This window comes from Manacus candei, unplaced genomic scaffold, assembly GCF_025592945.1.
Source record: "Manacus candei isolate 608988 ecotype Guabito, Panama unplaced genomic scaffold, ASM2559294v1 h1tg000068l, whole genome shotgun sequence".
NCBI lineage: Eukaryota > Metazoa > Chordata > Aves > Passeriformes > Pipridae > Manacus > Manacus candei.
Genome location: NW_026138116.1, coordinates 126,722 through 149,904, shown reverse-complemented (window position 1 = coordinate 149,904; position 23,183 = coordinate 126,722). Strand labels below are relative to the sequence as shown.

At 36.5% G+C, this 23,183-nt stretch overlaps 1 protein-coding gene across 3 annotated transcripts in view; it reads right to left on the bottom strand.

Annotated features, from left to right (window-relative positions):
* The window catches only part of EDIL3 (EGF like repeats and discoidin domains 3), a 235,942-nt gene that overhangs the window by 112,034 nt on the left and 100,725 nt on the right, over window positions 1-23,183 (bottom strand). For all 3 annotated transcript variants that reach the window (XM_051806767.1, XM_051806769.1, XM_051806768.1), the window contains one exon: window positions 2,149-2,277. In XM_051806767.1, the coding sequence (XP_051662727.1) occupies window positions 2,149-2,277 (129 nt within the window). The remainder of the gene's footprint in view (window positions 1-2,148; window positions 2,278-23,183) is intronic.

Genomic DNA, 23,183 nt, shown 5'->3' with positions numbered 1-23,183 from the left:
TTGAAGTGAATAATAAAATAATAGCTTTGGGAATATGTCTCCTGCAAAATCAATCACCTACCTTAATTGATTTCACAACATAACATTAGATATGAAGAAATCCAAGATAAAAAACCTTGTTCAAGAGAATGATAATGTGATTTTTGGAATTCTTGATGTGTAGAAGAAGAGACGTGCCGTGCAATGAAGTAATTTTAATTTATCTTTTTATGATAAATTCGACAGACTTCTTACATGATTTACAGTGAGTTCAGAATTGAATTACCAAACTTTATGAAGCTGAGGAATTTGTATCAAAGGAATTCTGTGAATTGAGCTAAAGTGATATAACATAAAAGAGTCATATTAAGTCCACCACTGAAAATTCCATACTTCTCCCCGATTTTGAGAGCTCCTTGGTTGCTTCTCACAGCTCAGATCCTTAGGGAGCCTCTGAATACCTACAAAGTGCATCTGATTTATTACCAGATCTTAAATCAGATTTTCTGAAAAGGGCTGATTTTCATTGTCCCTCAAAGAGTAATTGTTCACATTAAACTTGTCTTCTCTCAAATTTCTTTAGCTGCCTCCATGGGTTCTGGTCTCCCCTCAGTGAGCTTGGATCAGTTGTGTGAGAGCTTTACTTTGTTCTGAAGCTGATATAAATACACTTTGCTGATTACCAGGATCATTTGCTAACTATTACATATCTCAATATTTTTGAAAGAATACTGGTGACCCAGGAAACAACTATGATAAAATCACTCCAAAATATTTTCATGAGATTAACTCAGTGGAACTGCCTACATTACCTATGTAATTAACTGAGAGAGTGACCAAAGTTAATGAAATTGAATGTCTTTGGGGACACTTTCCATTGGGTATTTAAGGGACATAACGAGCATTAAGTAGTTAGTTGAGCTGGACTGCATTAGTCCCTGACGCACCAAATTATAGACAAGTATCTAAATGGACCAATTAATTCAGATAAGCTGGATTCAGTACTTACTCACCCTGATCTGAATGAGTGAACTAATCTTTCACATGCAAATGGAATTGGATTCTTGAGTTTTACTTGATTTTTTATCTTCTGAGTAATGGTTGGCTTCCAAATGCAGCAATAATTTGAGATTTTAAGAATTACGCTGCTCTTAGTTAAAGAACCAACTCATGCACAAAATAAACCCCCCAAAATTTGGCTCGTGAGTCTCTCCTTAGGCAAGCACCTGTTCTAAATGTTCCATATCCTTTGCTGCATATGGAAAAACTCCCAGGTTCTATTCAACTGACAGATAATGCAGGTTATATTTATAGGTTAGCATGTGACCTGATCAGTCACTTGCAGATGAACTCTCTTACTAACCGGTTTTGATCACTGGTGGGGTGGTGTGAGAAGCAGACTCTGTGGAAGCACTACCCAGTAGTAACTAAAACATTCCTGAATTAGCAATGCTGTTTCCAGTATAAATTCAAAACCCAACCCCACACCAGCTACTGTGAAGGAACTTAAGTCTGCTCCAGCCAAATCCAGCACACTCGAGATTTCTTTTCCTGTATGGTTGCTTTTCAGTTCTGTAGCTACACACTGTAAGTCTAGGATTCTCACCTAAAAACAAGAAATGCCCTTCAAATAAGTGGTAAGGATTAGAAAGAGATCCAGAAACTCTGTTGTAGACAGGATCAAATGTCATTCAATTTAAGCCTAGTGCTTCTATCTTTGAATTTAAATGTTGTGAGTTAAAACATTTCTTAATAAATTATAAAGACATAGGTAAAGAAAGATCTAGAAGATCTATTTATTCAGAAATTTCTTTTCAGTATTTCTTTCCTCTTTTTGTCTAGCATTAATCAAAGCAAACTCACAAACAATACTGAGATAAGAGATCTCTACTATTTCAAATATGCTTTTCCATTAAATCCATGTAAAATGTGTTTACTTTGTTGTTACTGTGCTCTAAAGTATGCATAGCAAATTACACACTGTTGTGTCCAGCAGGTAGGTAGGTCCTTTTCTGAAGGTAGCATTAGTATTTAGTGGTATTAGCTGACTCACAATATAAAGGGTAAAGTTTGATATACTTCAGAAAATCAGATTACATGTTAATACTTAACAGACAATAAAAAAGTTCCTATCTATAAATACAATAAAATTTACCATGTGGAACTTACTGTGCTGGCAGTGAATCCCATTAAATCCCTCTGGACATTTACAAACATATCCTATGAATGTGTCGCCTCGGTATGCTTCACTAATTTCACATATCCCACCATTATGACATGGATTAGGAATGCAGGGTCCTGAGAGAGGGGGGAATAAAAAAGAGAAAAATGTATACACACATAGTAACAAGTATAATAATTTCAGTCATTTATAAGCATTCATTAAAGAAATAAAATGCCTTATGGATGGTTTTATATTCCATCATCATCATCATCATCATTCCACTAACCCAGTTAAAACACACCCTTCACTTACTTCAGATAACTTGCCAGCACAGATTTTTATGAACAAGAAAAAATATGAAGCATATTATTACTCATTAATCACAGCATTATTTTTTAATGTAAGAGAAGACAGGAGATAGAGAAGTTAAATCTTGCTCTCCTATTAAAGATAGAGGGCATTCTACACCACTGAAGAAATAGGTATTAATCAAACATGCTTATCATGTACAGAGTGATATGTACAATGTCCCTGAATGATCGCTACATTGCAAGTTAGTAGTCTGAGGAGATTTTTGCTATGGCTTTGGGTGACTTTCTGAATATGTGATGATCTGGGCCAGCACTTTGCAGCTACTAAACCAGCTATTCCTTTTCCACTGAGTGCTTTTGTAGCACATGCACATCAAGATGATTTCAAAAAGCTCTACTGACTAAATATTTTTTTCCCCCAACAAATCACATGCTAGGATTCATAAAATTTCAGCAGTGAGATCTAATTTGTTAGGTTTACAATTACTACAACCTTAAATACCTTTAAATAACAGAATTTTTTGCCCTGAGGTCTAAAGTTTACTCATTTAACAGCACATGCTACAAGCTTTTTACATTTTATTATCTTATTAATACCACCTGCAATATGACTCTTACCAGGAGAAAACACTTGGCATTTTGGTGATTTTTTTTTTCCAATCTCATTTTAAAAAACTGGCAATCATTGATTAGAACGCCTCATGTACAAGTCTGTGTGTGAAAAGATTTGTGAATTCAATATAAAGTATATTTGCTACCTTTGCAATACACACAGAAAGATGGTACTCATTGCTTATTGAAATGCAATCTCATAATCATTCAACTGCATACTTATTAAAAAGAACAAAACAAAACAACAAAACCAAAACCCCAAAAAACCAGAAAAGAATTCTATGACATAATTTACTGAAAATCAGCACTAGGAATTACAGAATCACAGAGTCATGAAATCATTGAGATTGGAAGAGCCCTCCCAGCCCATCAAGTCCACCCTGTGCCTGATCCCCACCTTGTCACCCAGCTCAGAACACTGAGTGCAATGTCCAGTCATTCTTTTGACTCCTCCAGGGATGGTGACTCCACCATCTCTCTGGGCAGCCCTTTCCAATGCCTGACAGCCCTTTCCAGCAAGAAATTCCTCCCAGTGTCCAATCTGACCCTCCCCTGACAAAGCTTGAGGCCATTTCCCCTTGTCCTGTCCCTTGTTCCCTGGGAGCAGAGCCCAACCCTGCCCTGGTTCCACCCTCCTGTCAGGGAGTTGCAGAGAATGAGAAGGTCTCCCCTGAACCTCCTTTTCTCCAGGCTGAGCCCCTCCCAGCTCCATCAGCCGCTCCTGGTGCTCCAGACCCTTCCCCAGCTCTGTTCTCTTCCTTGGACACACTCCAATCCCTCAATGTCTCTCTTGTCTGAGGGGCCCAGAACTGCCCCCAGCACTCGAGGTGTGGCCCCAGCAGTGCCCAGCACAGGGACGGGCACTGCCCTGGGCCTGGGACACACCATGGCTGGGACAGCACAGGGACCATTGGCCTCTTGCCCACCTGGGCACAGCTGGATTCATGTCCAGCTGCTGTCACCAGCACCCCCAGGGCCTTTTCCAGCTTTCCAGCCCCTCTTTCCCTACCTGGAGTGTTCCATGGGGTTACTGTGACCCAACACTTCATCATATTGAACCAATGAATGATTGAATTGAGTGATTTAAACCTAAAAGAGCTGTAAGTTTAGTGTTTCTGAAGGTCTGCTGATTAGTTCATGTTTTCAGTTACAAATTGTGGGCTGAGAGATGTTCATAGAAGCAGTATTCATCAAACATTACATTAGAGGAAACCACACTCTCCAAGAAAATATTAATTTGCAGAAGATAAAAATTAACTGAATGATGGCATATTCCCAAGTTATAATTGCCAATGTTGTTGCTGACATCCAGGTGCACATTTCTATTGCAAGTTATGTCATCAGCCAAGACACATCCCTGAAGAATTTATGCTTTGTTTACATCATTAAACACAGGATATGTCTCACTGAACTCAAAAAACAGGGGACACGAATATACAGCAGTTTATTCCAAATGCAGCTGGGAGTTAAAAAGGGCAAAAATCATGAAGATGAAAACAAGGACCCTGGCTGCTGCCTGTTTTGCCTTTCTCCATCCACATTCTGCATTACAATTTAAAAGTAATGGTACACTACATTCTTAATTCTAGACAACATATATCATCAGGTCTAGGAAGGCTTGGGTGTTTCAATTATCACTGCTTCTGTTCATGCTCTTTCTCCTTCAGAATATTTTGGGAAAAATCATATTCCATAACTTGTACTTTTGGTCTCCCAATGAATATAAACTGTGGGGTTTTTTCCAAGTCCCTATTGCAGTGCTGCAATTTGGGGAGTAGGTGCAGGTAACCTCATATATTAATAGTTTCTATGCAAGCAGATCTCTAATCTTCCAAGAACAACAAATCTTTTAATGATTACTTTTTCATTTTACTTGCTGCTTGTCCATATAGCTTGTTAAGTATGTGTTCAGCCTACTTCCATTGATTTTCTTTATATTTTGCATTTTCTCAGATCAGTCCAAAGTACAAAGGCTTAAAAGGTCATTTGAGGTGCACAGTAATAAGTATACTGGTGCATGACAGTATTTTTAACTAATGTTTGTCTTCTATGATGCCTTCCTTCTGGAAAAAAACCCCCACAGTAAGAATATGGACTTTTTTCCCCCTAATTATGGTTGTTATTTGGTTATAGATAAATAATAACATTATTTTCAATGTTAATGTTAAGTATTTTGCTTTAGGTATTTTTGTTTGCTTTTATTGTTGTTGTTAATAGAAACTGGTAGTTCAAAAATTATTTTTAGAGTAACAAAACATCCTCATTAAATGTACTGAAATTAATAAAAAACAATCACCTTTCACTAGTTAACATTCATTTATTAATAAGGACATGGGTTAGACTGATCTGTGTTCTAAAGTAATGATTGATTGAAAATTAAAAAGCTTGTATCATCCTACCTCGTTTCTCCTAATTCTCCAGAGAACTAGCCTCTCAGTTCACACATCTTCAGAATATTTAAATTGCATGAACACCCAAACATATGACTTTTTTTATTTATTTATTTTTTTTTTAACTGAGTGTACAAGATCCCTGATACAAGTTCTGTAGCTTTGACTGTCCTGAAGGATTTGGGCCCTAATCATGCCATTGTTCCATTTAAGACCCCAAAATGGTATGTAAGGTCTAGGTACAGCTTCCAGATATGAGGGGTTCCAGTTAGCTTCCATAGGGATATGTAGGTTTTTAAACAACATGGTATTGAGCGCAGTATAATTAATTGCCTCACCATCTGATTAATGTTTTCTCTTACTCAGGTCTATAGCAGCAAGTTCAAACCCATACTTTTTTTTTTTTTAAACAACAACCAAAAAGAAAAAAACCAAAGCAACACAAAAAAACCAAGAACACAAAAAATCCCTCCAAATAAACCAAAAAAAAGAAGAATTCAAACCTGTCAAATAATTTTGAACAACAGTGGACTTCAGGGACTGGTTTTTTAAAATCAATAGTGTTGCAATACTTTTACAAGTAATCTTTAAGTGGCTTCCAACACAAAGAGAACAGCATTTGATCAATATTAATGAGCAGAGGAATTCAATGGTATGGTTTCCAGGCATTTTTATCTGTGTTCATATAAAATAATGTCAGCAAGATTAATTGTGCACTCAAAGTAATAGATCTATTCACTTTTGCTATTCTTTTCAGTACTTTGTTCATTTCCAGGGGTATTAGCCAACATAATAAGTGGAGTCCAAAATATATCATTTGCTTATTCAGTTGAAATCTCATGCTGTTTTTGAAAAAAATATTGAAAGTTAACTTACAACATAGCAGGTTTTAAATTTTAGATGTTCTCATCAAAAACCTCTGAGATTTTATAGATGCATGAATCAAAAAAATACATCCTCAATAGAGTTGCAAAGTGGTTTAAGACAGAATCATGTTATCTATTTTCTTCTCTGACGAGTACGGTCAACTGAAATTTCATAAGAAAATCTTGTATCATGCAATACTGAAATGCAAATTACATATTTGAGAGAAACCATTAGTTTTCTTTTAGCAAAAAAGCCAGGAAAGCAAAGAAACCAGTTCAGTGATAGTCATCTGTAAAATAACCCATTTCTCATGCTTCTAACAAATAGCATAAGCTTTTTTTTTCTTTTTTTGCTAAATATAAAATCTGCTGATGCTTTGAAGACATTCAAAAACACCAGGCAGTTTCAGAGGATGTCATTAAACAAGAAATCTACATCAATCACATCTTCTTCCCAGTGTTATTCCCCATAACTGAAAGTGAGCTAAAACAGGAAGGTGATCAAACATAAAAGCCTATCATTTCTTACTAAGTCAAGATTAAATGATGAATATGAAAAATATAAAGAGAGAAAAAAAAAGAAATATGTACTCCAATGGAGTAAAACATGCAAAATCACTACATTTTTTAAAAGTAAAATTAAAGACAGTGAAATAGAAATGTTAACACTTTTAATAGTATTTATCTATCCATTTTCTCTTCATATAGAAATAACGCAACTTTTATGAAAAATACTAAATTTGATATTGACCTTGATATACATCAAGATGAAGATACTGTTAACAATTGCTTCATTTATTTTGTGGAATACTACTGAAGTAGGACTAATAGGTAATGTTACTCTCATGATATAATAAGCTACAAATGCCATCAAAATAAATATTGGGAGTTATCATCAAACTAATAAAAAGTATCAAATTATTTTGGTTTTCATATTTAACAAAACCACTCTGTAGCTGCTTGCCTTTGTAGCACTAGCTTATCTGAAGTCCCTCTTGGCTTTACACAAATGTCAAAGAGGGTGTTTTCCTCCCACTGATAAGTTTGAATCTTCATCAGAGAGCTCTCACACTGTTATAGCATCAGTAGTTTGAAGTTTTCCTCTATGTTCTGATCATATATGATTCTTTAGATGCTCCCTCTGCCAAAGTAAATTCTTCAAAATAGGCTGTGACAGAGATCACTCAGCAAGAGCTCCTGTATTTTGAAATCAATATGTGCAAAAGCAGCCAGAATTAGCCTCCCTGCTGCTGGAGCTAGAATGGCCCAGGCTTCCCATGAGGAAGAAGTTAAGGATTATCACACTGAATTAAGTTCAGTGTCCAGGTAATCCAACACTCTACCCTTTCTGCTTATCAGTTCCTGCACCCTGACAACAAAGATGAAGGACCCTGCAATGGGAATGAGTGAAAATCTGCACTAGATATCTTATAAATACTTGAGATGAGCCTAAGCTCTGAGTCTTTATATTTGACATAATTTTCTAACGTGTATGTTTTTTTCACACTGTTAAAAATCATACCACCTATATACGCACAGATGATAGGCCACCTTTTTTCCGAAGTATATTGACCTATTTCTTTCCTCATCACCCTTTTAAAAACTCAAAATGAATTTTTGAAAGGTCTGCCCTTTCAAATGTGAGATTATAGAATTCACACTTCAGCAGACACAAATCCAAAATACAACATAATCCTATTCAAAAGAGACTGTCTTCCACAGAGACACATTCAAATTCAGCAGGAATGTTCCTACAGGTTCTAACAGAAAACTGCTTTATTGCACATAAAGGGCAGGAATATAACAAAAGCTTGTGAGGGTCTCTGATCTTCCCCACATTTACTACTTTGTCTAATAATTCAGCTTTGTAGTGAAGGCTTTACCTGACACAGGGGCTGGTTCTGAATGCCCCCAGCTGTGTTCCTGTGTGGGAGTTGTGATGCTTCAGAGACTACTTTAACAACTTGACAGAAATGATCCTGCATCTGCTGAGCTCTGGGGATCAATAAATCATACCAAGACACGCACTTATATCTCATCTTGCCTATACATTCAAGCACACAATGACACAGATCCATTCCAGCAATGCAGTGCAAGAGTCAGGTCCCACCTCTACCTGCACCTTGAGCCTCTGCACCACCTTTGTGGTTAAGACTAAGCTTCTGTTCAGGTATTTTGTAGATTTCACCTGCATATAGAAGAAAACTACCATTGTCCAAGACCACTCTTCTTGTCCAAAGCATAGCATATTTATTCACCACATTTCAGCTGCCTGCTTTGTAGGGCACAGCTTTGAGGGCATTGGAAGAACATGTTCCCAGCAGATGTGCTATTGACCTTCTGCCAGAAGGCACTGCAATCAGGAAAATGTCTTCCAGAAAATATGCTTATTCTACCACTTAAGGATGAAGCATCTGCAGCAATGATTGAATATGCTGTAGTGCACTATTTGTTCTTTCTTACTTAAATAAACATCCAAACATTTTAGGGACCAGCTCCAGTTATACTGGTGCATCATGACATGGCTCTAAGAAAATAAAGGAGTCTCTTGGTTTAACTAAAACCCATGGAAGTTGAACTTGATGTATTTTGAACTATCTCGTCCTTCAAATCTTCTGAAAATGTAATATTCTTGCTTGTCCAGTAAACTTGAATATTTGTGAAACAAAGAGATAAAGGAATAAACCAAGCCACAGTAGCTCCTTCGCATCAATGTATTTTGCATGATTTCCTTTTCGGATTTGCTACCATTGATTCTATTTTACTATTAGAATACGAATGTACTTTGTGTCAATAAATACGTATTAGACCTACAGCTTGCTTTTTGTTTGGTTATTTTAACTTGAAAAGAGTAGGCACTGCAGAACACCATTCATAGTTTATGTGGAATATTGATAACATTAACTGATAGCTATATGTTATTCCAGTTAATGTACGTAAGCTGTAAAACAATTAGGAGCTACAAAAACTGTTATCTCATTAACATTCTCAAGATACCAGTTTTGGAAACAAAAATAAATAAATAAATAAATCTATTCCGCCTGGTTCATAAGTGAATTAGTATCGTATTAGATTCTGTCTACCTATTATAAACTAATGGCACCAATCCAGACTTAATTGCTCTGTGATTAAATATTTATCTTGTTTTTAATACGGGAAATGGAGTGTGCTGATTATAATGATCAAGGTGTCTTTATCTGGATGCAGCAAAAGCTAAGGTTCACCCCTTGAGTGCAAAATGCTTTAGGTCACTTCTGCACATTCCCTTCTAATTCTACTCTGTAGAATTCTGTTACAGGGAAGACATTTAGGATGATTGTCCAGCCATCTCCCAACCTTTTTTTTTAGCTGAATAACTAGAATATTTTCTGAAAAGATGCAGTTTAAACTTGATGGCTACACAGTGCCTTCCTCAATAGTCTTAAGCTTCTCACCTTACTCTGTCATTGATTGAGAAAGGCAGATTATACCCAAATTTGAGGCACGGTCAGTGTAGCCGGTGGTGTAGCGATATCACTTAGGATGAGACATGACAATTCTCTAAAAGTTGGGGAAAGAGTTCAACGCACTACAAGACATTTTCCCCAAGTTGTCTCTCATTATTTCTCCCCATACTCCTCAGCTTCCAAGCCTGAGAACTTTCCTTCCCCATCTTCAAATCTGTTTTTCACCTCTTTATACCCTTTGTCACCTAAATATGTGTTTCTGAATAATGCCCAGAGTATTCTTACCCCACCAGTTCTCTCACAAATCTCCTTAGCAAGTTATTGTGTGACTTATTCTGCATCTCTGCATCATCTTCCACAGGAGGATTTTACTTCCCCAGAGAATACTTGCTCTGTTTACAGAAAATACGGGTTCAGGGCCTTTTCCTTCTCTTGCTCTAACTTTACAGTCAGGCAGCAGCATCATTATTTTTTTTCCTAGATGATCCTATTTCCGTCATGACTTTTGCTCTTGCTGACCCAAGTGTGGCAGATTGGTTGTTACACTCCATTTTTTGTTTTTCACTTTGTACCACTGTTAAAGCAAGCTTAATTTTCCAACTGAAGTTAGAAATATTTTGCAAACTCATTTTTCAGTTGTTTCTGAAAAATCAACTGTCCAAATACAGAGAATCTTTCATTTTGTAAAAAACTTTGCTGAAGAATTTCAAAGACTTGAATTTTTAATGTTGGAACATTGAGAGAAATATTACAGTTTTCAGGTGGGATGTTTGAGAGATTCAGTTCAAAAGAGCAGCCCTGACAACCCTAACATCTACAGATTCTACATGAAAATAAACTCTCAAAATCCATTTTCTATGTGATTGAAACAAATTCATATCTCTGTTTATTGCACTGGTATTTTGTTTAAGTAAAACAGACCCAGCAATAAGGAAATTATACACAGTTTGGTGCCTAACGTAGAATCTCAATGCTAATTGGATTTCTGCGCAACAGTGCTGTTTTTATCTTTGTAATTCTTGTCATCGTATATGAAGGTGTCAGAGTCCATTGTTTCACTGCACTTTAAACTGCCAATGATCAGGACTTCCCATTCTTTTTCATCATGTTCTGCTAATTACTGGAAAACAGAAAAAACCTACAAAGCCTATGTGAACCTTAATTATAACAGCAAATAGATTAAAATCCAGTTAGTCCTCTTGATGAGCACTCCAGCAGGAACTAAAAAATGCAACAGCCTAAACTTAGGCTATTCATATTTGTATGAGTCAGGTCCTAATTACTAATGTTGCGTTAATGACACAGAAACAGCAGAAGAAAATCTCAGAGGGTGATTATCCTTAGGATATGAAATATTATTAAAAAGTGATGAAAGAGAATCACTAAATGTGAAATATATATAGCCCAAATGGGCATAAAGTTGTCCACAGCAGAAACCAAAGGAAATAGACAAGACTTACACTCCAGTCATTTATTTCCCTGAGGATGTAGGACAGAGGAAATATATTCTTTCCTGTTCCATCTTTTTCCCAATCTGTCATCAAAACCTTCCAATTTAATGTAAAAATCTAACCATAAATCCCTCTGAATTCCAGATTCTGTCAGTATTCTCTAACTCCTACTCCTGTCTGAGGTAGATCATTGTTCTCTTTTCTTCTCATCTCCCATTCTTGCTTCATATCTGTCTCTTGTCAACTAAGAAAGCCACACACTGACTAAGAATCCCAATTTAAAATCACAACCCATGTTTGCATTCATGAGCCTTCAGACTGGAAGATATCTGTTTCCTTAGCACCAGCAACATCCACAGCACAAATATAAGTTAATTGTTCCTGATTAATATGGTCCTCATTGAGTTAGTTGCACCTGGGTGAAAATACTGACCTGTTTTAGTGGGTACTGGTAATAATTTCTGTTCAGCAATACTGGAGATTGGTAGTTTCTGATATACAATGCTTCAATTTAAAATGACAATTTGTGTTATTTGCACACAAGGTAATAGTTTGTAATAACAACTCCAAGTACAGTTCTCTGCACAGGTAAATTCTGCCTTCAACAGAGCCTTGTGCAAGGGCTGGGGCATAAGCTGCAGCATTCCCAAGGCCACTAATATATTCCTTTAGGGAATGGCATGGCAGAGCTCCTCTGGAGCCACACAGTCTTTTCTGGTGCCCACCGTCAGCTGTGTAGCTCATCAGGCACATCGATCTGTCCCCTGGTTTGCAAGATGCAGGGATCTGTGCACAGGTATAATGATGGCATTATTCACCTGAGTGACTCCAGAAGATGAGGACATGAACTAGGCATGAGTAACTTCCCCTCACCGCAGGATAGATGATCTGAGTGCATGCTAATACTGTCTCTCCAATCTAGTCAAGTTGGTAGCTGGACACGGTTCCTGAAAGGGGACCCATAATAGTGGTCATCTGGTTATGGAATGGAGTCAGGCACAGAGAAGGATGTCTGCTTGAAAAATGTGGATCTGCAGCTGGGTTTTGAACGATGAGGAATAAGACCAGCAGGAGATGCTATGAAAACAAACCTAGCTACATGAATTAAACATTTTGAGGCAAGTTCTTTATTTGGAATTTCGTGACATATTATCTGTATTCTGCTATCAAAATTTTAGCTGGGAACAAGACTTGATGATAAATACATTGCTTTACATCTTCTGCCCCTGCCCCTGCTCATGGGAGGTTAAAGCAGAATGCACACCTGACAGGATCATTGATTTGCATTTTTAAAAAAAAAATGCCCAGTACCCACTGTTTTGCAGGGGGGGGGGAAAAAAAAGTAGAAAGATTTTTTTTTTTACTTAGGAGGCAAGATTAAAAAATGAAAATTGAGAAATTCCAGGTCAACATGGAAAAATTAAGAATCTGATATTGAAATGCTGTCACTCTTTCCCTTGGAGTATATTAATAAATAAACTGTTCTGCAATTTTAACAGGATAAAATACTGTTGAAAAGTTGAAACTAATGAAATTCATGAATAACTGTAACACTGACTTGTAATATTACTGTGGAGTGTTAATTCATGCTTTGCAAGTAAATGTTGAAATATGGTGCTGCAGGCAAACTGAACATATAAATCTCTATCCAGACCTTTTTGTTCCTGAGCTATGGCTCATTCATTGCAGATAGTCATTCCAATAAAACTTATGAATTCCAAGTTATTTCTCAGCTTATTTCACACGATTCAAATAACTTCTAAAGTATATAAAGGTAGAATTCATTTTAACATTTTTTTTAAACAATAGATAACTGGACATTCATAGGAACATGCTACATTTTAATAATTATTACTTTTATCACAACAGTTGTCACACAGACACAAACTCCACATTGGCCAGTGGAAGTTTTGTCTTAAATAAGTAAAGAAAATATATTTCTGGACAGGACTGTGAAAGCTTTTGGCCTTTTCTTTACCTCTAGTCATTCTGATAGTTTCCATTTAGCATTTTGTTACTTTGCAGTTCAGTGGATCTTATGCAAATTATTTTGCTATGATTTTGTTTTGAAGTCTCACAGTATTTATTTGTAAGGAAGACTAATGAAGGTAACAGTTTTATATAGGTGGAAAAAAAAGTTGTTTCCAAAATAATATTTTTGATTACTACAATTGTATAGATGTGATGAAATGAAACACGATACATCAGAAGACAGCTGAATGCCAGATGTCCTTCTTTCTTTCAGCCTATATTGGACATTCATGCTCTGAGGTAAAGCACTGTTTATCTTATAAGACTTTCAGTGGAAAACAAAAACAGACTTAAAGATCTCAACACCACAGTGATACTCCCGGAGTTCAGCTGGTGTCTCATGGATCAGTACAGACTGGTGAAAGACTCAAAACAGTTTGGGATAGCAGGGATTTTTTTACTTGGGAGTATTAGAAATAGGCAGAAGAGCAGTAAACATAGTGCAGTGCAGGGGGAAACTCATTTCGATGAGAACTGGGTACGAGATCAGCAGTTGATGAGGCACAGATTCATAACCTAGACCAGATGGAAGAAAACAGCCCATGTCAAAGCTACTTTAAACCCTGCTCTTGGTCCTCCAGGGTGCTTAATTCCCCTTGTAGATAATTCCATTATCTGCCAGCTACAACATTCCTGGGCTTTGATGCACTAAAAATCCACACCAATGGAAGGTATTACGAATATCCATGATCATGATCAATAAAATACTGCTGCTTCAGACATGAAGAAATACTCTTTTGTCTGATATTTATCCATTTTTTCTGATGTTTATGAATTTCACCTACCAACTGGTTCAATAAGATGTGCTACAAACCTTTGCTTCTCACAGCCCTCTTGCAACCTACGAACCTACACCAGAAAATGATCCTGAATGTCACATCTTTCCCTGATAATACAATCAGTCTCAAAGGAGTCTGAATTTAACTGAAGTATCACATTCTCTCAGTTCAACCATGCTGTCTCTACTTTGCCACCTGCAGAGAGCTTTCCTTGGCACTTCCTCTGTACTTGCTTTAGCAGTTATCCAATCTGCTCAAGCTTAGGCATATGCATAAGTTCTTTTAATACCCTGACAAAATATGAATTACTGAAAAAGTATGGTTATAAGAATTCTCTCTTTTTTTTTTTTTAGGGATCAGAGTAGATTTTTGTACATTTGCTTGTTTTTTACTAGACAACAGTTATAGATAAAAAATAAATTTATTTAATGACAAGAGATATGAAATGTTAGAAGAAGGTGCCAGAACAAACATACAAGACACATGATTGAACTTATCATTAAAGGTTTTCTTGACTGTTTCAGAATGTCAGCCCAAACACAAAACTGTAGAGCTTATGCAATAGAGGCATTCCCAAGGGAGTTATTAGAGAGGGAGGTTTCCCATTCATCCTGCTGATTAACATCATAGCATAGGGAACAATAATAGTGATAACATACAGTGACAATTTGGTTTAAAATACTGGGCTTTGTTTCTTTTCTTCTCTTGCTTATTGCACTGGACAGCACAAAACATGAGCTTGCAATACGTAAATCTTTACATTCATCTCTAACCTGATTAATTTCCTAATTTTTTTAATTGATTTTATCATATTCTCAATTTAAGGCTTTTCTGGTGCCCTTCTTCAAACATGACACTGGAGCACAGCAGCCATACCAAGGGTTTTTGCAAGATTCATACTGGTTCACTTTGCTCAGAATCTACAAATCTTATGTTGAAGTAGTCAGCGCCAAGAGTATACAACTCCCATCTCAAAACCATTAAATTTCAGGAAACCTTATCACAGCCACTCTTGTTTATTTAATATAACCAGAATTATTAGCACCCTGATCTTTAGCAACCAACAGTACAACTCTACATGGATCCAGATTTCTGTAGGCTCAAAAACTTTGAAGTACAGAACAATCAACATGCTAAATATATATAATGAAAGGAGATAACACAAACTAATGTGAGGAAAACCAGATTGTAAATATAAGAAAGCAGCAGCTATACAAAAAGTGAGATCCAGAAACCTCAGGATACAAATCATAAATATGTGCATACTCATATGTGCACAGACACCACAATACTGGGCCACACAAATTCAAGATTCACTTGTAGTCCTTCCCAGAGAAACCAGAAAAGGGGATTCACTTAAATTCTGAATTTCTTCCTAGCTGACATTAACCAAACACACTCCTATAGCCATACACTACATCTACATGTAGAGAAATAACTACATGTAGGGAATAATTGCTCTTTTTGTTTTAAATATCTAACTTACTGGGATGACTCATTCTCTACAAGTTTGTGTTTCTTTTCTTTGGCTGCAAAGACTGACATAAATTGGACTCTTCACTCTTGAAGAGGAAATCAGAATGAGATGACATCTATGCATGCTGTTGCTGTTCAGCCTTCCAAAAATAAGACTACTGCCCAAACATTTCTGTCACAATTTAGTGCCAAATGCGCAACTGCCAATAGTGAGGATTTCAAATCTGTATGTATACCAAAACTAACACTCATAAACATATATTCCACCACTAAAACCTTACAGTAATTAATATTATTATTTGGATTAAAACATCTGTCATGGAAGGGTTCGGTTCGTTGTCCAAAAATATGACAAACATATAAAAAACATACTTAGCATCTTTAAGAGTACACTTAATTTACAGCTTTTAACTTTGCTATCATGGTGCTATCTTGGTGCAGAACCAGTCATTCCACAAAAGGGTCATTATTAAATACATCCATAGCCTACTGAATTGATGTGCAACACAAAGCCTTAGTAACTAAAAACCACTTAAATCTGTATTGTAAAGGAATAAAATTTCTTCCTCAGTACTCTTTGCTTTCACATTCAATCTAAAGCTTTTAAGATGGTCATAAGACTTTAACGCAAGCACAAAATAAGGCTCTTTGTGATGCTATTTCTTGACTAGAGTCCTTTTCATCAAGCTTGTTAACCTGCTTCTAAATCCCCAACCAACCACCACTCTTCTTTGGTTTGCTTTCATTAGTATTTGCCTTTTTTTATTTCACTTCCCACACATCTAATGCCTGGATGGGAATCTTTGAGTGCTTCAATCCAATTTAATTACAGCGTCTCACCGAAGATGGTTGTTGAGTTTTTTTTTCTTCACTCTAACTTTCACCACACATTTCCACTAAACCCCCTTTTCCACTGAGTGCACACACTTGACTTCACAGCAAGATAGATCAAGATGCTAAACCAAATGAACACTGGCTCTATCAGAGAAATTGCATTATGGATGCGGTACTTCCAACTGGAACAGAAACCTGATGTAGCTCAACACAGGTGCTAACACAGGCACAGAGGAGAGAGGAAGAAAGCATCGATGTGCTGGAAGAAGGGATAAAAAATTAATGGATGATGTGAAGGAAACAACACTCGTAATGGTAGCCAGATCCAAGCAGATCAATCCACTGCTGCCTCTCTCTCTGTTTGCACATCTTCAGACTCACTCCCTCTGTGCTCATACTCAGCTCACTGATCCCATTTTTTTGCCTGTTAACTTCCTTTCCCAGGAACTTCTTGTCTCAGTTTGCAACACTTCTCAGAGGAAAATCTGTCCTGTAACTTGTAACTTGTTATCTGTTCTCTGCCATGCTTAGCCTTTTCACGGAATTACAGAATGATTTAGGTTGGAAAAGTCTTCCCAGACCATCAAATCCAACCTGTGACTGATCTCCACCTTGTCACCCAACCCAAAGCACTGAGTGCCATATCCAGTCATTTCTTGAACAACTCCAAAAAATTGTGCTCCAAAAAAAAGAGGTGCTTTTTTGTCATAATTCTCCTGTACTCTTCTTAGAAGCACAGACAACTCAAGGAGCAGCAGAGTACACTGAGATCCCTACAGCAACAGGAACAGTAGTTTGTTCATCTTGCCTATTCCTTCTCCATCTTCAGAGGATGAAGCAATAAATATCAAATATTAATCTCTGATTTCTTTAATCATGTCTCTCAAACTGCTATTTCACCTCTTTTTATCAGTCCTAACAAGGTCCAGGCACCTGCAAAGCCTCTGCTTGGAGAACACTGCTTCCAGATGGAAAAGCACCTAAGTAAAGCTAACCTGTCATATAGATCTGGTATCAATAAATATTATGTACAGATGGTTTAAGAGAATCATAGAACCACAGGATGGTTTGGGCTGAAAGGGATTTTAAAGCTCATCCAGTTCCACCTCCCTGCCGTGGCAGGGACACCTTCCACTAGACCAGGGTGCTTAGACCACCATCCAGCCGAGCCTTGATCTGAGCTAAGTTCAGTCTGAGGCAGATGCCTGGTATGAAAAACTTCATCTTAGAAAACATGTGTCTCAAAATTCAGGTGAGAAAGTGAAAAGAAATCCAAAGAAAAATTCAACGACATAAAGCAGTTTCTATCTTGAGGGATACTGTATGATCTTCCACTTGTATTTGTACGCTAGGATGAATATTTTATACCTACCAAAAATATAACTCTCAAAAACTATGCAGATTATGGAAAAAACCACATGTATGAGTTCCTCAGACATCTGCCAGCACTGCAGGCTAACCTTAACCTCCTAGCTCCCTTTTTGTCAATCTTGAAAAGAAGTAGAGCCATTTAGCCAAACTGTTGTTTTTATGATCTATGGACAGACATTCACTAAGGGATATGCTGAAAATACTAATTAATTTCCATTTCTGACCTAAGCAAGATTTCTTGCTTTTAAATGCAACATGCTACTCTAATGGCCCTCAGTACCACCTGGCATCCAGAATATATTTACTGCATATGCCTCATTTTCATCAAAATAGGGTTTAATATGACCTTTATATAATTTTCTGATTTAGTCTATATTTTGCTTGAAATAGATGGAAAAGTAATTAACAAGTTAGATTCAGGCACTGAAAAAAAAAATCAGAATATGCACTTCAAGAAGAAGAAGAAGAAAAGGAATTTGAATTGCTACAAATATGTAAACCAAGTTCAGCAGGAGAGCAAGTCCCTGCTACAAACCCTGGGAGAATGGCAGATCCTTTCCCTTGGAATAATTCTGAAGGGTGATTTTCCTCTTTGAAATGTGTTAAATAGAAATAGCTTTGCACACCACAGCAAAATCACTGTGACCCAAGAGACAGCTGCCACAAAACCACAATGCTTCTACAGTGGGCAGAAAACTGAAGTCCTTGAGACTGAACAGGATGCATCCTTGACATTTTGTAGGTGACACAGAAAGCAGATTAAGTATCTCATGTGTGGGTTTTTTCTTTTTAATTTTCATTTCAATGACTTATAAACAAAATCTGGTTTGTTGTTTTTCTTTTCTGATAACCACAGAATGGTTTGGTTTGGAAGGGACCTTCAAGATCACCTGGCTCCAAAAACCATCACAGTAATCATTAAAGAAGTTCTAATTTCAATTTTTTTTACAGTCAATAAAGGCCATTATAAATGACATTATTTTCAGGAAGAAATCTAGTTTCAAACTCACAATCAGTTGAGTATTTGTGGAGAATACATATGGTATAGTTATTATACAAGGATATATGGATAATTCCTGTGTAAACATCAATGTCAGTAAGATCTCAAATGTTTTCGTTTGAAGTCATAATGTGACTCTGAGAATCACTGACTCATGTCCAGAACTTTAACCAAATGGATCTCATCTGCCTTTTGGTGAGCAGTGCAGCAACAAACGGTAAAAACATTTTCTGACATGGAGGAAGGAAAGACAATGAAAAATTGGCTACAATATTAATCTGTTCAAAAAAAGACCTATTGAATATTTGAATCATAGAATCCTAGAAGGTCCTAGATCATCCAGTCTCACCCTGTGCCATGGGCAGGGACACCTTCCACTAACCCAAGTTGCTCCAAGCCCTGTCCAACCTGACCTTGAACACTTCCAGGGATGGGGCAGCCACAGCTTCTCTGGGCAACCTGTGCCAGGGTCTCACCACCCTCACAGCCAAGAATTTCTTCCCAATATCCCATTAAAATCTACTCATTTTCCAAACTATCTAATATAAAATTATTTTAAACTGTCCAATATAAAGTTATCTAGAATGGTGATAAGTAGAACCATTCTAACTTCCATCACAAATAGTTATGGAAAAACAAACCCATAAAAATTTGATATTATGAATATCAAAGTGAAATTAAACCGGTACAAGGTAAACCCCAGGATTTTAATAATATTATGTCCAGTCTTTTAAAATGATAATCCAGTGAATTTTTAAATAGAAGCATATTTAGAAAAAGAAAAAGCACTTTTTTTGCCAAAACTGTGGCTATTTTATAACATTTTTATAATATAAATTCAATTTTTTATTTGTTTTTGCTTGTTGGTTTGTTTGGTTTTTTTTAAACTCACCATGTCCCAGGAAGAAAGTTATTTCTGAGGAACCAATAATTTTATGAGAAATACCCTCATAAGAATAATTCATAAGAATCAAAGCCTCTGTTCAGTAAGTCAGCTTTGAAGTACCTATTGACCAAAGTAATTTATAACTACTTTTAATTTTTCATCTTTTTCAATGTATTTTTCTTTCTCCAAACCATAGGTTTTTTTATTCTGCAAGTAGGTTCCAAGAGAAACACTAAGACAATACACTGTGGTGCCCTTCTTTAAAAGGTTTCTTAAAGACAAGAAATCCAGGGGAAAAGCAAAACAATAAAGAAACCCAGAGTTTTTCCTAACAGAAACAAACAAAACACATAACTTTTAAGTAATTTTGATTTCAGATATTGGTTAATATCATGCTCCTAGAGTAAGGAGAGTGGGCACTTAAAATTTTTAGACATCTATTTTTCACAACTTTGATAACTCTCAAGTGTTATGTCTGGTACAACTTTTATCCTGAAACTTCTGGTACTGTGCTTTTCCATTCTAATTCCTTTCTGAAATTCCTTTAATTTTCTTTTCTGAATTAGACTTCATTCTAGAGATTTTTCCAGTTGAAGTCTCAAGGCATTTTCAGCTTTTGTTGGGTTTCAAAAGGGATTGTCTATTATCCCTTGTTATTTCCTTATTCAGGAAAGACATGCTATAGTAACTTTTATATAAAAGTTGAAATTCTAAATAAAAAGGGAACAGATTAAATATCACAGGGAATTGTAGAAGAGTCATATTATTTTTAAAGGGAAAAAATAAACTGGTTGGAGATATTCAATGCAGCTGTCCATACACATACATACACCTACATACTGTGCCACAAGGTCTTTGTAGGGATTATTTTTAAGTAATGTCTTCAAAAAAGAAGTTTCTGTTATATATTGAATCCTTAACCTCTACAACAACTAAATTAATTGAAAACAATATTAAACTCACACTGTAAAAGACTGCAATGGAAAAAGATGTCTAGACCAATGCTTATGCAGAAGAAATACTAAGGAAAACCTTGTTGAAACTGTGAGGATCATCTGAAAAGCTCCTCTGTTTATCTTTTGTTAAAAAGCATCTTGGATGAAACACATTTGATGGGTTATAATTACAGTTAATTAGACTGAAGCATTCTGATGGAAATATCCTGTGAAATATCATTTCTATAAAGAGAGAAACACAGGGCATTTAATATTACAGGATTAGTGACCTTCAATAGTAACCTTCAATAGTAAACTTCAATCTAGTGCCTGCAACACAGAGTAAAATTTTAGTAACTTCACTTCGACAAGATTCCTCCTGGATGATGTTGTCAGAGCAGCTGGACACCATCCAAAAGAGCAGAGTATGGAAAATAACATTGTTCTACCCCTCTGATCAAACAGGAAAAGTAATTCTAGTTTTGATCCTGATGACAGGTCAATTAAAAGTTTATAATATTCATAAGATGCAGAAATAATATTCATAGTCTTCATAAAGCTATTAGCTGCAATTTGTCCCATCTCATGTTCTGTCATAAGTAAAGGCATTGTTTGGAAAAATATGTGTATGAATAATACTCAGATACATTTCAGAAACTGGAGGAAACTTTCTGCTCTTTTTTTAAAATTTCTTTTGGAAAAAAGCAAAATCTAGTATTTGATAGAACGGCCTGTACCAGGTACATCCCCCTGAAATTACTGTGGAAGTCTCTAGGTAAGTGCATGAGGCTTTGGATGCAGTTTTTATTTATTTTTCAGCATACCTACAAATTCCAGACTGCATGGCTGCCTTTCTACTCTGAGGAAGAGGAATGTGCTTTAAGCAGAACACACAGTTTTGTAAATGTCAATACAAATTGAGAAGTTGTGTTAAAACAATCCTGTAAGAATGCACTGACCTGTTACTTTCAACTCAGCAACATCTAATAGCAAAATCAATAGAAACTATAAATTATTAAGCATCTGAAGAGCTAGTACTGTTTCTAAAATTTTAAGACAGAAATTAATATTAGGTTGTACTTTATTCATAGATTTATCTCCTAGAATAGATGATATCTGTAGTGGAATCCAAGTGGCTGTCTTAAGAATTCCACTTCCCTCCATTTACCCATTTTCAGCTGATCTGTCTGGTTAGCTTGGTCAGCCCACAGTTATGGGCTTTCAGAAAAACATCACTGATGTTCAAAATGCAGAGACTGAGGCCATGCCTTCGTGAGATGATCCACTGATCACAACTGAAATGATGGCTTTACAACACACAACCATAGCAACTCTAAGAAGTATGTGCATTTAAATCACCTCCATAAAGGAAAAAAGGCTGGGTTTTTTTGCTCTTTCCTGTGTAAAAACATCTCCTTTTTTGACCGGCACTTCTATTGAACGGCTGCAATAGGTTTCTACTCAGATATTTTCCATAGAAATTTCAAGACTGACAGATCTCTCAAGAAATGTACAGTTGAAAGTTGATGCTCAGAAATTATAATGTGTGGTCCATGGGGTTGTGTTAGTGCTCCTCAGTTCTTCCCCAAATTCTCCCTTTCCCTGTTTCACAGCGTTTTTTTTCTCATCTCAATCATGGTTCCTGCTCATTCCTCTGCTACACTTGTGTTAAAAGCTCTCTTTTGCTTCTTTCTGTATTCAGTGCTAATCTTCACTATTCTCCCTCTCTCATATTCTACTCTTCGCTTTACTCTCTGTCCTTTATTATTCTCTGCTCTACCCTAATTATTTATATTGCTCCCCCATTGTAGCTTAGCATGTAAACAATGTTCAGTCCTTCCTTGCCATCTTCGTCTCCTCATTCACTTGTCTTACTTTTTCTCTTTTGGCCCTCTGGGGGCCTTTCCTTCTTTTAACAAGCCACTGTAAAGTGATTCCCCATTTATTTGATGTTTTAACTCACCGAGTTTGTACAACTCAATGCCGTTTCAAAAACGTTAAGCTGCTCAGTGGCATTCTTGTTTGGTGCATTGTCTTCTTTTTTCCTTTAAATACTCCCCAGCTAATGGATTGCCAATTAATTAGAAATAGTAAATCTTCACTCTAGAATAAACACTACATGTTTGTGAGTCTTGAGGAGCTCCTAAACTAATTTTTATGGCTTTGATGGTAACCATTCCCACTCCTTGGCAACTTGTCAATGGAAATAAAAGTTCTCTGAGCAGATACCCAAGCCATCATTTGGAGAATGTTTTCTTTGAGCAGGATGCTCCTGCATCTGCTGTCCTTCTCCTCCCTCACTGTTTTTTTCCCTATTATCTTTTAAGGATGTCAGTTTTGAGGGGTCATGCAGATGGTTGAGTTTCCCCAGGATACAGACAGGTGAAAAACTAACGCTAGAAAATAAAACAAAAAATGCCAAACAAAAAAACCCCAACCCACCAACCAATCAAACAAGAAAAACCCACAAGCAAAACAAAACAAAAAACCTGCTTGGTTTTTTTTTTTTTAATTCCTGATTGCCTTTGACCTGTTTTGCTCTCTGAAGCCCAGCGAATATGCCATCTTAACCAAAGAAGAGACAAAAAGGAAGGAAGTTGAAAAGATTTTTAATGGTTACTGGAGGAGAATATCTCCTGCTCTTCTCAAATT